The sequence below is a fragment of the Thamnophis sirtalis genome, unplaced genomic scaffold (genome assembly GCF_051295495.1).
Source record: "Thamnophis sirtalis isolate CommonGarterSnake01/CBP01778 unplaced genomic scaffold, rThaSir2_p1.2 scaffold_11, whole genome shotgun sequence".
In the NCBI taxonomy this organism is placed as follows: Eukaryota; Metazoa; Chordata; class Lepidosauria; order Squamata; family Natricidae; genus Thamnophis; species Thamnophis sirtalis.
Window position 1 is genome coordinate 10,693,269 of NW_028261391.1, and position 12,753 is coordinate 10,706,021.

General features: G+C 38.3%; 1 protein-coding gene across 3 annotated transcripts in view; it reads left to right on the forward strand.

Moving 5' to 3' along the window:
* The window catches only part of PEX5L (peroxisomal biogenesis factor 5 like), a 202,319-nt gene that overhangs the window by 136,623 nt on the left and 52,943 nt on the right, over positions 1-12,753 (forward strand). The window contains exons 2-3 of one of the 3 annotated variants that reach the window (XM_087725198.1): positions 2,879-2,944; positions 7,913-8,017. The exons of 1 other annotated variant lie outside the window; for it this stretch is intronic. In XM_087725198.1, coding sequence (XP_087581324.1) covers positions 2,879-2,944; positions 7,913-8,017 — 171 coding nt within the window. The remainder of the gene's footprint in view (positions 1-2,878; positions 2,945-7,912; positions 8,018-12,753) is intronic. One more of the 3 variants, XM_087725199.1, reaches the window with a different exon arrangement.

Consider the following 12,753-nt stretch of genomic DNA (forward strand, 5'->3'; position numbering starts at 1 on the left):
ACTCCCAGAATTCCTCCTCCAGTCATGTTGGCTCAGGAACTCTGGCATTGAAGTGTGTAAGTCTTAAAGCTGTCAAGTTACAAGACCCTTGCACCCCTAACACTTTAGAAAAAAACCCAGGGGTGTTCAAACTTGACAGCTTTAAGACTTGTGGACTTCAACTCCCAGAATTCCTCCTCTTGCTCTTCATCTTGATGATGTGTGGATGGGTGGGGGGAGGGAGCTGGAACCGGTTCTAAACGGCACGGTAGATTTGTAGAACCTCTTCTATAGAAGAGGTTAGAACTGGCAGGAACCCACCCCTGCATCAGAGAGTGTTAATTACTGTATAACAAATACTGATGATCTAATGGTCATTTTGAAAAATCCTTTCGTAGTGAACACTAGAAGCCAAGAGGAACATACATGCCAAATGTCAAGTTTGTCAGCTTTACAGTTCTGGAGATTTCGTGATGAATTAATGGTGTTTGCCTGATAGATAGATAGATAGATAGATAGATAGATAGATAGATAGATAGATAGATAGATAGATAGATAGATAGATAGATGATAGATAGATAGATAGATAGATAGATAGATAGATAGATAGATAGATAGATAGATAGATAGATAGATAGATAGATAGATAATGATAGATGATAGATAGATAGATAGATAGATAGATAGATGGATGGATGGATGGATGGATGGATGGATGGATGGATGGATGGATGGATGGATGGATGGATGGATGGATGGATGGATAGATAGATAGATAGATAGATAGATAGATAGATAGATAGATAGATAGATAGATAGATAGATAGATAGATAGATAAGTTACAGTAAGGAAATACAAGTTGATTACAGAGAAAACGCATATTATCTGTAAAACAAAGCAGTTACCAAAATATCCTCATCTTGTTAATGGACATAAGCTGTGTCAGCAAACTTTATTTAAAGAAGCTCATATGCTTTCCAGGTGCATTTCAAAGGAGGCCAGAGCTGTTTCCTCTAAGGCAGGGCTGTCTAATGCAGGCCGAATGTGTCACATGCTGACCACCGCCACACCCAGTTTAGCGAAGGGGGGAGGGGAAATGTGCGATACATCATGAGACGCCGCCGTGATGATACGAGTTTGACACCCCTGCTCTAAGGCTATCTAACCCTTCCTCAGACATCCTCCAATTCACAATTTAACATAGAAACTTTTATGGAAGTTACTTAGGTCACCTGTCCTACTATATTTTCCCATTTTCAGATTTTGTGTACAAGGGAAAGCGTATTTCTCTTGTATTGTTGTTCTTTTTTTATTATGCATTTCATGTAAAAGATTTCTGATCGAAGGTACGTTTGGTTGATTTTCTTACGACTGTCTCCCAGCTATTGAAGAATCACTAAAAAAAATATTATAGAAATAAAATGATAGACAACCCATTTTCACAAAATGGTTTTTTTTTATTTTATTTTGGAGATACGATAAATGTTCCATGACTGTTTGGTTAAAGTACTTTTTCTCCCAGTCCTAATAAAAACTGTAACAGCTTTCTAAAGACACATCTTAAGAACAACAGCCTTGCCAAAGAATCTCAGTGAATTTTGCTATAATAAAAACAGAATTTAGGAGAGTCCTAAGAAAGATTCTTTGCAGCAAATTCCCTTAATTAATTATGCGTTATTATTATTTGCTACTTCACTTTTTAGAACTTGCACCTGCTGCCATTAATTGCAGGCATTAATCACTCTAAAATTTCAATTGCCATTCTCAGATCTTTTGGATCTGCTGTTACATGCAGAAACTGGGGGAAATTTTGAAGCTGACTATGTTCTGTAGGGACGCCGTGGCTCAGTGGCTAAAGATGCTGAGCTTGTCGATCAGAAAGGTCGGCAGTTCAGTGGTTCAAATCCCTAGCGCCGTGTAATGGAGTGAGCTCCCGTTACTTGTCCCAGCTTCTGCCAACTTAGCAGTTTGAAAGCAGGTAAAAATGCAAGTAGAAAACTTTGAACCACCTTTGGTGGGAAAGTAACTGCGTTCTGTGTGCCTTCGGCATTTAGCCATGCCAGCCACATGACTACGGAGATGTCTTCAGACAGCGCTGGCTCTTCGGCTTTGAAACGGAGATGAGCACCGACCCCTAGAGTCGGAAACGACTAGCACATATGTGCAAGGGGAACCTTTACCTTTACCTATGTTCTGTGTCATAGTACCCTGTTTTCCCAGCCCTTTCCTCGATACAACGTCTGCAGTGTTCTCCAGCAAAAATAACAGGAATTGTGGATTATCCTTCTGCGGGACAAATAGAACGTTGTGGAGCCGAGGTGGCGCAGTGGTTAAATGCAGCACTGCAGTTCAGCAGTTTGGCTGTTCAAATCCCACCAGGCTCAAGGTTGACTCAGCCTTCCATCCTTCCGAGGTGGGTAAAATGAGGACCCGGATTGTTGTTGGGGGCAATATGCTGACTCTGTAAACCACTTAGAGAGGGCTGAAAGCCCTATGAAGCGGTATATAAGCCTAACTATTGCTATTTAACTATTGCTATTACAGCTATCCAATGGATTAATGATGATGATTGATTGATTCACAAGCACTAATATGAGTATCATAACTGTTTTCAGCCAGGAAAGGAGCATGTTTGAAGCTGATTATGGTTCTATGTTACAGCACCCTATTTTTCCAGGCTTTTCGCCATCCAACACACCTTCTGTGAGGATTTTGCAGTCTTCTACAGCGGAAAACAACAGGAATGGTGGATTATCCTTGTGGAACAAACAAATAGAATGTTATGGTGTCATGATGATTACAGCCATCCAGTGGATTAATGATAATGATGATTTGATTGATTGATTGATTGATTGACAGATTAACAAGCACTAATATTAGTATCATGACTGTTTTCAGGCAGTAGGTGAGACCTTGAAGAAAAAGTGGCTGTGGCTTCAAAAATGCAAGCTCCTCTTTGCCTTGGTGGGTTTTTTCCTCCTCCTGTGCCAGACATTTCAAAAGCATCGCATGTTTTCTAATGCATCTTTTCCGACTGACGAAAGTTGCTTTTATTCCAACCTTCAGCACGAAAGGCGTGCGCTCTTTTGCCAAAAAAAAAAGCATGTTATTTACCGCTAGTGCAACAACAGCCCCATTTATATATACTGTATATATTTACCGCATCCAAGGGTACTGCCACAGAGTGAATCATACATAAAACTCTGCACATTTGGCCAGATAATGTTTTGTTGACGCTTAGCAAACAGAATGTGCTTTTCATCGGATAAAATACCATATCCCGATTACAATTCACAACACTGTGCATTTTGCAGTTTGGGTATAAAACAGAAGTGTGCAAAGGGAGGAAGCATGTTTAGATTTGATGTATTTTATATAAGCATGCTTTGGACATGACTGGAGATTCTTGTATCTTGTATCTTGTTTCCAAATGTTAAGTTGGACACCGGTGTTATTCAGAACTGTGGTTCCTTGATGGCACTGTATAAGCAACAAACAAAATTGTATTGTTATTTTATTTATACTATCAAGCAGACTCCGATTGACTTGGATGGAATGAAACAACATTGCCCTAAAATCTGATATATAGATATTGCTAATAAAGATACAGGTGCCACATTTGTGGCTTTTCATGTTTTTACTTCCAATGAAGTTCTACATCATAATTCCTGCTTAGAAAAATAAGCAGATGAAATAATGGGAATAAGCAGAACCTAAGATGTATATAAGGGTGGCTTAGTGCTCTTTGAGTTTGGCTGTTTTCTTGAAGATGTTTCAATACTGTACTAATGATGTTACTGTTCTGACCCAGGCTTCCTTAAAAAGCCAAAAGCAGAGTCTTGGTCCTGGCAAAACCCCTTTTATTTGCACGACTGTGAATTCCTTTCATTCACAGTCCGCAAGGCTTAGCAAACAGCCTTTCAGAGGAATGTTTATCACTACGAACCTTATCTCATTTGGAAAACTGCCAAATAACTTGTTTCCAAACTCAGGGCATGGCAAAACGTGGTCCACAGTCTCTTATAGTCACAAACAGAACTTTCCACCCTTGAAATGACCAAATGAAAGAATTGTTTCCTGAAAAAGCCCACTCCTGTTCGCTCCTCTTTTGTTTCCTATGGGAGGGGTCAATCGCCTGCAAGATGTGACTTTACTCCCAAGTCAACCCTGCTTTCTTAGTTAGTCTTGTCTTCTGGCAGCTCTGCACATGAGCACACTGGGAACAGGCTCCAGCTGTTCCTCTGCCTCACTGCTGTCTAGCTCCCTCTCTGCCTCCAACGCAGAGTCCTCATCTGAGCCTTCCTCAGCCCCCAGGACTGGCCCATGTTCCTCCCCAACCTCCTCACTTTCAGACTCTGCTGCCAGCTCTGCTAGCCACCAGCGGGCCACAACGTACTTAGTTTGGTCATGAAACATCTGCAACAAAACAGCCAATTCAGAGAGCACCAAGGATCCCTCATTTCAACCCCGAGTGGCAAATATTCTCCTTTATTGATAGTTGATATCAAAGAACCCATTATAGCCCTATCAGGAGGATAGAAGGGTAGTTATAATTCAAGTCACTGAAGTGGATATTGCTGTCTCCACGCAAAGAATAACTCAAGCATAGTAGTCAACACTTAGCATAGCTAAGCTATTACCGTAATCTTTTGCTCCCGTTGACTTCAGGTAGAACTTCGACTTACAATCATTCATTTAGCAACTGTTCAGAATTGCCACAGCACTGAAAAAAGTAACCTGCAACTTGTGTCCTCGCATTTACAGCCGTTACAGCATCTGCAGAGTCACATGATCAAAATTCAGGTAGTTGGCACCGGCATGTAATCATGGCAGTCCCAAATTGAGGACTACCTGCAGGCAGCTTTGACCTGATATTAGGGTGATCATAATTGCATTTTATCATAAATCAGGAGAACATCTGATCAACATTGTCAGATTACTGGAGAGGACCTCATCACATATGCACAGCACAATTACACAATTCAAAGAAACGCCAGAGACCTACATGGTTTTACAACACAGTTGTAATAGTGTTTGATTGATGTAGGACCTCTCCAAAAGATACTTTTCTGTTGTAAGCAAGAAAGGCAGAATTGAAATTCTGCCATATTGAACTAAAATGGTTTATACGTCAGCAAAATATTGTTTAGGAATGAAGGGTTTTTTTTTTTATTATAGTCATGCATCTGAATAAGATGTGTCACCCAATTGGCCTTAGATATCAAAGCCAGTTTGAAGGGGGGAAAAATTCCTGTCATCAGAATGGTTTTTCCCAGAGAAGTTCCTTGGTTCCTGCTATCTTTACTTTTCTTTAAAAAAAATGAATTTTAGAATTGCTTTGTCTCCTGAGGCAACACATATTGTACCTGCGTTTTGTTAATTGTGTTTTAAAGAAGGGAGTCATTGCATTCTCCAGAGCAGGGGTCCCTAACCCCCAGGCTGTGGCCTAGTACCAGGCCGTAGCCTATTTAAAACCAGGCCGCGCGGGTAGCAGGCTGGAATGCTCACACGCGCAGTTCAACTTGCTCACTCACGCAGTCCAGTTCCCTTCCACCCACTCACCCCGGCGAGCTGCAAATATTGGGGACTGCTGCTCTAGAGAGAATTAAATTAATTTCTCCTTCTCTTTCTCTTTCTCTCTCTCTCTCTCTTTCTCTCTCTCTCTCTCTCTCTCTCTCTCTCTCTCTCTCTCTCTTTTATTTTATTTTTTGCAAATATTGGTATGTCACTCTCAATGTCCTAGTAATCATCATACTTCTTCTTCTTTAGCAATTCCATTGCAGAGGAAAACACTGCCATGTGCCAATGGGTAGCTTCTGCCATTAAGATACTTTTCTAGCTAACTGTGCCATGCAGTGCATGGTTAAAATTATCTTCAGATAATTGGCCCACTGAAGCTTCCATTACATGGCAGGTGATGGGAAATGAGCTGTATTATATCCCGATCTCTGGTCTCCAAAAAAAAAAAAAGAAGAGAAAAGACACAATGGAAGAAAGCAGTAACCTGATCAATTCAGAATTACTATGTTAATGATACAGAGTCTCTGAAGACTGACAACAATCAAAGGGTTCAGCAGGATGGTATTTGCAAATAAGAATTGGGGGGGGGGGGATGTTCATTGTGATCTAAATTCTTTTTCAATCAATACCGCACATGGTGACCAATCCTACAACTTTAACTTTGATCTGGCATCTTCTTAACCTAGCAAAACCTCCACATTAAACACAATGTTTTGGAATATTCATATACAGGTAATCCTTGGCTTAAAACAGTTCATTGAATGGCCGTTAAAAAGTTACCCTGACAATGAAAAAAGTGACTTTTTTTCATGGTCCCTTGATCAAAAGGCAGGCGCTTAGCAACTGACTCATATTTATAGCAATAGCAATAGACTTATATACCGCTTCATAGGCCTTTCAGGCCTCTCTAAGCGGTTTACAGAGAGTCAGCATATTGCCCCCAACAATCTGGGTCCTCATTTTACCCACCTCGGAAGGATGGAAGGCTGAGTCAACCCTGAGCCGGTGAGATTTGAACCGCTGACCTGCTGATCTAGCAGTAGCCTGCAGTGCTGCATTTAACCACTGCGCCACCTTGGCTCTCATATTTATGACGGTTGCAGTGTTCCAGTGTCATGTGACCACATTCACTTAACAACTGTCTTACTAGCTTAACAATTGCAGTGATCCATTTATCAAAAAAGCCATAAAATGGAGCAAAACGTATTTAACAAATGTCTCACTTGGCAACAGAAATTTGGGGCTCAATTGTGGCCGTACGTTGAGGACTACCTGTACATTATTTTGTGTGTCTCACTGCAACTTGGAGAGATAGGCCTTCTTGTCCACCACAATAATCTTAAATAGAACGAAATTATCTTTTTACGGAGAAGTGCTATGGCTTAAGAGTTCTCCAGAGTTCAGCCTCTCTGAGATTCAGACTGGAGGCTGATTTATAATTTAACCCGTGGCAGTAAGTAGTCCAAATATTCATCCTGCTTATTGTATAAATGAAATTATGAAATTGCAGCCCACCGGGAAACAAAATATAGGAGGATTTGGCTATTTTTAGGGCGTGGGGAATTTCCTATGGCCTTTGGTGTGCTGTAAGATGTGCTTCTAAAATGACTTGGCCAGGAAAAATCCTAAGGTGGCGCAGTGGTTAAATGCAGCACTGCAGGCTACTGCTAGATCAGCAGTTCAGCGGTTCAAATCCCACCGGCTCAGGGTTGACTCAGCCTTCCATCCTTCCGAGGTGGGTAAAATGAGGACCCAGATTGTTGGGGGCAATATGCTGACTCTCTGTAAACCGCTTAGAGAGGGCTGAAAGCCCTATGAAGTGGTATATAAGTCTACTGCTATAAATATAATATAATTTTAACCTGAACTTAATTCAGTCATCCCAATGGATTTAAACATATCCTCTTACTGACCCAGGAAAATGGCAATTTAGCAGCAAATTCTAGAGGCCACATTAAGGACATGTTTTCCTTAATGTTGTAGCTCCAAGTTTTCTGGTTAGACACCATGAAAAATTGCTTTAAATAATCCATTGTATCATCTATGGAAAACTGAAATGGGATTAAAACAAACGATTATTACTTGGAAATTGATAAAGTATGTTGGATTGGACACCATGCATCTATAAATATGTATATTACATCTTATTGTTAACAGCTGTGCAAATACTTGTATGATTGCTTAACTGCTTTAAAATTTTCATTTTTGTTTCCAGCACCAACAATTTGCTTCCACTATTTTACATGTTAGTTTAACTTCTTTGCTTTTTGGTGTGTTTGTTTGGCGGGAGGAGACGAGGAAGGGAATTGAAATTGATGATAATAATGTCATATTAAAGCTATTTCTACATCTGTAACAGGAATGTCATACGTTTCCTCCTGACACAAGTCATTGTTGATTTCACTGTTATAGGGTAAAGGCTCTAGGGCGGCAGATAAGGCTGTTGCCATGGTGATGAAGGAGATACCGAGGGAGGAGTCTCCGGAGGAAAAACCCCTCCTTACTATGAAATCACAGGTGGGCAGAATGGTCCGGATTTGAAGGAGGAAGCTGCCGTATTTCAATGCAAATGGAGATCAACCATTAGTACAGCTGCCATATTTTGGTTGCAAACACCCAGCCACTAGGTGGCAGTAGAGAAGTATCATTTTAGTATCTATTTGCTGCCATCCCATGGTCACTGGTTCTCTTCCGCTGAGATATGGTAGCACAATCATTTTCTAGAAGTCTTCCATTCTTCTTGACTTCTATGTTCAATTATACTTATCTACCTACCAACCTACCTCTCTCTCTCCCTCCCTCCCTCTCTCTTCCTCTCCCCCTCCCTCCCTCCCTCTCTCTGCTTTCTCTTATTCTTGCTGTATCTTTTTCTTTCTTCGTTTTCTCTCCCGCTCCTCTTGTTCTAACTTTATCACCACACTGGGAGAGAGCTATTTCAATCCACATATTCTCCATCCAAATTACACTGAAGGCATATTGGCAATAATAATAATAATAATAATAGATGAAAAATGTTAAATTTTTTAAATCACCTTGCTGATGTGTTTAGTAGAATATTTTCACCTGTATCCTTTACAAAAAAAAATAAACTATGTCCAGCATTTATTTATAGCTCTATTTATGATTTTTTTTCCCCTTTGGCATTGCTCTCAGGGTCCGTCTTACAGTATTATAATACTATATTATACTACAAAATTTTTCAAAAATGTATGAAAGACATAAAATATAGTATAAGGCAGAGAAAAAGATTACCTCTGGTTCGCCATTTCACATATTCTGCATTAATGTTGGATTTTTTTTTAAGGCAGGTGTTCGAAGTAAAATGGCATACGCAACAAGATTGTGCATGTTAGTCATTAACAAAGCATCTAAAACTGTTCAAAATTGCCAGCTGTGATCCATGCTGTCCATAGTTACATAAAGCAGTGATATAAATGAACATTAATCGCAAAAAAGATAAAACATACTTGGTTTGTTGAGTTTTGTGCCGTACTTCACAGTACTTAATGCTTTTGAAATAGTCATGTTTACTGATTTCTACCATCCCTACCTCCTTCACCCAAGTCCGCCATGTTGATTGTGGAGGTCATTTTTCTTTAGAATGTTCTTTTTGCTGTGGCTCATGTGAGATCTTATCCAAATTGTACCCAATTGTCTTCAGTTTTGCAGTCTGCAGTTCTCAACTTTAGAAAAGCTAGGTTATACATTAACAGATTCAATGAAACAAGGCACAACTGAAAAAGAGTTTCTTCAAAAGCCAACAATCAAACAAGCAATCTAATGACCAACCTATTTTGTTGAAACAGTCTTACAGTTGAAACTATATATATATATATATATATATATATATATATATATATATATATATATATATATATATATATATATATATATATATATATATATGTATATATATGTACATATACATACATATACATATACATATACATATACATATACATATACATATACATATACATACACACACACACACACACACACACACACACACACACACACACACACACACACACACACACACATATATATATATATATATATATATATATATATATATATATATAGTCAACAATATATTGAGAATCAATATATTAACTTCTAAGGTCAACAGGAATGAATGTCCTTAATTTTCTAATTCCTGGTGTGAGAGGACAATAAATATTGGTTCTTTTTTAACTGCGCACATAGCATATAAATATTATATTGTATTGTAATGTATTGTATTGTATTGCATTGCATTGCATTGTATTGCATTGCATTGCATTGCATTGCATTGCACTACACTACACTACACTAATTATTGTTTCATTATAAGATAAAAATACAGAAAAAACAAGTTAGAAAACTAAGAGGAGAGAGAAAATGCAAAGAGAGAAAAAAGTGCTTTCTGACTTTTTCTGTACAGTGAAATACAAATACTTCAAACATTTGCTTTACATTTCACAACATTTCAAGCCATTTCTATAATAACAAAGTCATTCTAATCATGAAAATCTAAAATCAAGTTTCCATTTTGTTTCACATTGGCGTTACTTTTGAATCTATACTGTGATTAGCATTAGGTATCGTATATAAAAACAAGTTGACTTCTCACTGTTATGAAATAGGCTTGTTTTAGGAAACTGCAGAAAAGCTTTGAATATGATAAACCAGACGATAAATAGTTACTCAGTAAAATGTGGTTAGCTAACAAGGCTTGGGTGGAATAAATGGAGACATTTGATTCAGATCCCTGAGATAAAATGAATAACATTTAGCATTTGGAGGAAATTGCTAAATTTAGTGTCATAATATAATCTCAAGGATTTTTCAGTAGTTTGATTACACAATGGCATTAATTGCATCTTTCATCTGAATGCATAACAAAACAGAGGGGAAAATAGGTTGTCACAGGATGCAGTAATACTAAACAGGAAGGGCTCTAAGGAACAGCCTGGACAGGGATCTCTTGTTAAATTAACCCTAATAATCAACTATTTTAATTAAGGTTCTGAATTGTACTATCTATGGACCCTCAAGTGCCTTGGCCAGTCTTAAATATTAACTCTGAAATACTGTTATTTTTTTTTAGACTTTCTGCATTAAAATGTGGGCTGCGACTCTAAATTTTGGTTCTTCCCTTAATTATTGGATCAATACTCATTATTATTATTACTATTATTGTTGTTTTTCTATGGAATAAATGGAAAGTTACCTTTAAAACAAAACACAGCCCAAAGGCTTTATGCTTTTAACTTCATTTTATTTACTAAACTCATTACTATAACCAAACCAAGATAGATAAGAGACATACCAAAAAAAAAAATAGTAACATGTAATTAAGAAAGTAAATGTAAGTAAACATAGGATCTGAATTGTCAAGGAGATTAATGTTTCTTTAGCTGTCTCAAACACAGGGAAGATCAGATCCACTCATGAAAGTCCAATTAAACTGATTTATTGCTACTCATACCTATGCACAGGAATAGTCTCAACTAAGGTTAGCACCTGCTAGGAGTTACCGAAATTCAGGGGAAATTGGACTTTGTTCACTTGTGTCTACATAGGGATTCTAAGATAAGCCCTCTTTTGACTCTGCCCCCACTTACCACTTCTTCCTGTATACAAATGTTACATTGGTTTCAGAATTGGGTTGCTCCCCGTTCGGCCCACTTCGGCCGAATCGGTAGTGTTATTTTGGCCTGAGTCACAGAACTAGCAGCGACCCAGGCTGGCCAGGCCCTCAAACCAGTTTCCCGGTCGCCACTGCAGTTGCTAGCATGTTGTTTAGTAGTGCGCGTGTGTGCGCAGTTCACTGTAAATTGTTCTGCGCATGCGCAAAGAACAATTTACATTGAACTGTGTGGATAGGTGCGAATGCAAAGCAAACCAGTAGTAAAACTGGGAGAAGCCCACCTCTGATTGGTTTGTAAAACAAAAACTAAGACTAAATTAAGATTAACATGGTGGCTCAGTGGCTAAGACGCTGAGCTTGTCAATCAGAAAGGTCAGCAGTTCAGCGTTTTGAATCCCTAGCACCGTGTAACGGAGTGAGCTCCCATTACTTGTCCCAGCTTCTGCCAACCTAGCAGTTTGAAAACATGTAAAAAATGCAAGTATAAAAATAGGAACCACATTTGGTAGGAAAGTAACAATGTTCCGTGCACCTTCGGCATCATGTGCTGGCCACATGACCATGGAGACGTCTTCAGACAGCACTGGCTCTTCGACTTTGAAACAGAGATGAGCACCTCCTCCTAGTCGGGAACGACTCGCACATATGTGCAAGGGGAAACTTTACCTTTACCTAAAAACTTTAAATGAAGAGTATCTGATTAACACGGTATATACATAATAGCTAGAATTATAGGCAACATAATTCTAATTATAGATGATCTAATTATAACTATAGAATCGCATATTCTAATTGCTTGTACAGTTAAAATATAAACTAAATGTATAATAAGAAATATTTGGGATGTGGCATAAATCCATACACTAAACCATAATCTAAGAAAAGTTTCCAGTTAGAAATGATTTCTATATCAAAACATAGCCCCCATAACTTCCATCTTTCAAAGGAACAAATCAAACATGTTTTCCAATAAGGAACATGTAATAATTAGCATAAGAAGTTCAATATGACACATGGCTTAATCAAACGTTGAATAAAAGTATTTCTGGTTGCAAAGGAAATTCAGCTTCAAAAGCTGCTTCATCCTCATGTGAATCATGTTCCTTTTTAACTTCATGGGAGCTATTCAAATGGATTTTTCCCCCTCAACCGAAATAAATGAATTCTATACCATTCGCCAGTTTGAATTGTACATTATGCTTAAAATAATGGTAACCATAGCAATCATAAACGATATATAGGCCCTGTTGTTATCAACAATTTGCAAATGCATGTATTAAAATACCAGCCCACCTTTTTATGATTATTTCTACATATTCAAATACCCCTGAATGTTAAATTACTTGAAGGATTCCAAGTAATTCAAAGGCAGCTCAAACCTTGCAATTATTTCATTTAATTTACTCCATTTGTATAAAATCCCAAAGCAGCTTAATTCAAGTTATTAGTAATTGCCAATATGCTTCTGTGCCTTAAAATAACTCCTTCTCAGTTGCCTTTTACAGATTTGCAATATTGAATTATCCACACACATACGTCAAGGTAAATAGATAACTTCAGAAGGCCATGGTCCCACCAGGTATTAGAGTGAAAACATATTGGTTTCCCACTATGTAAG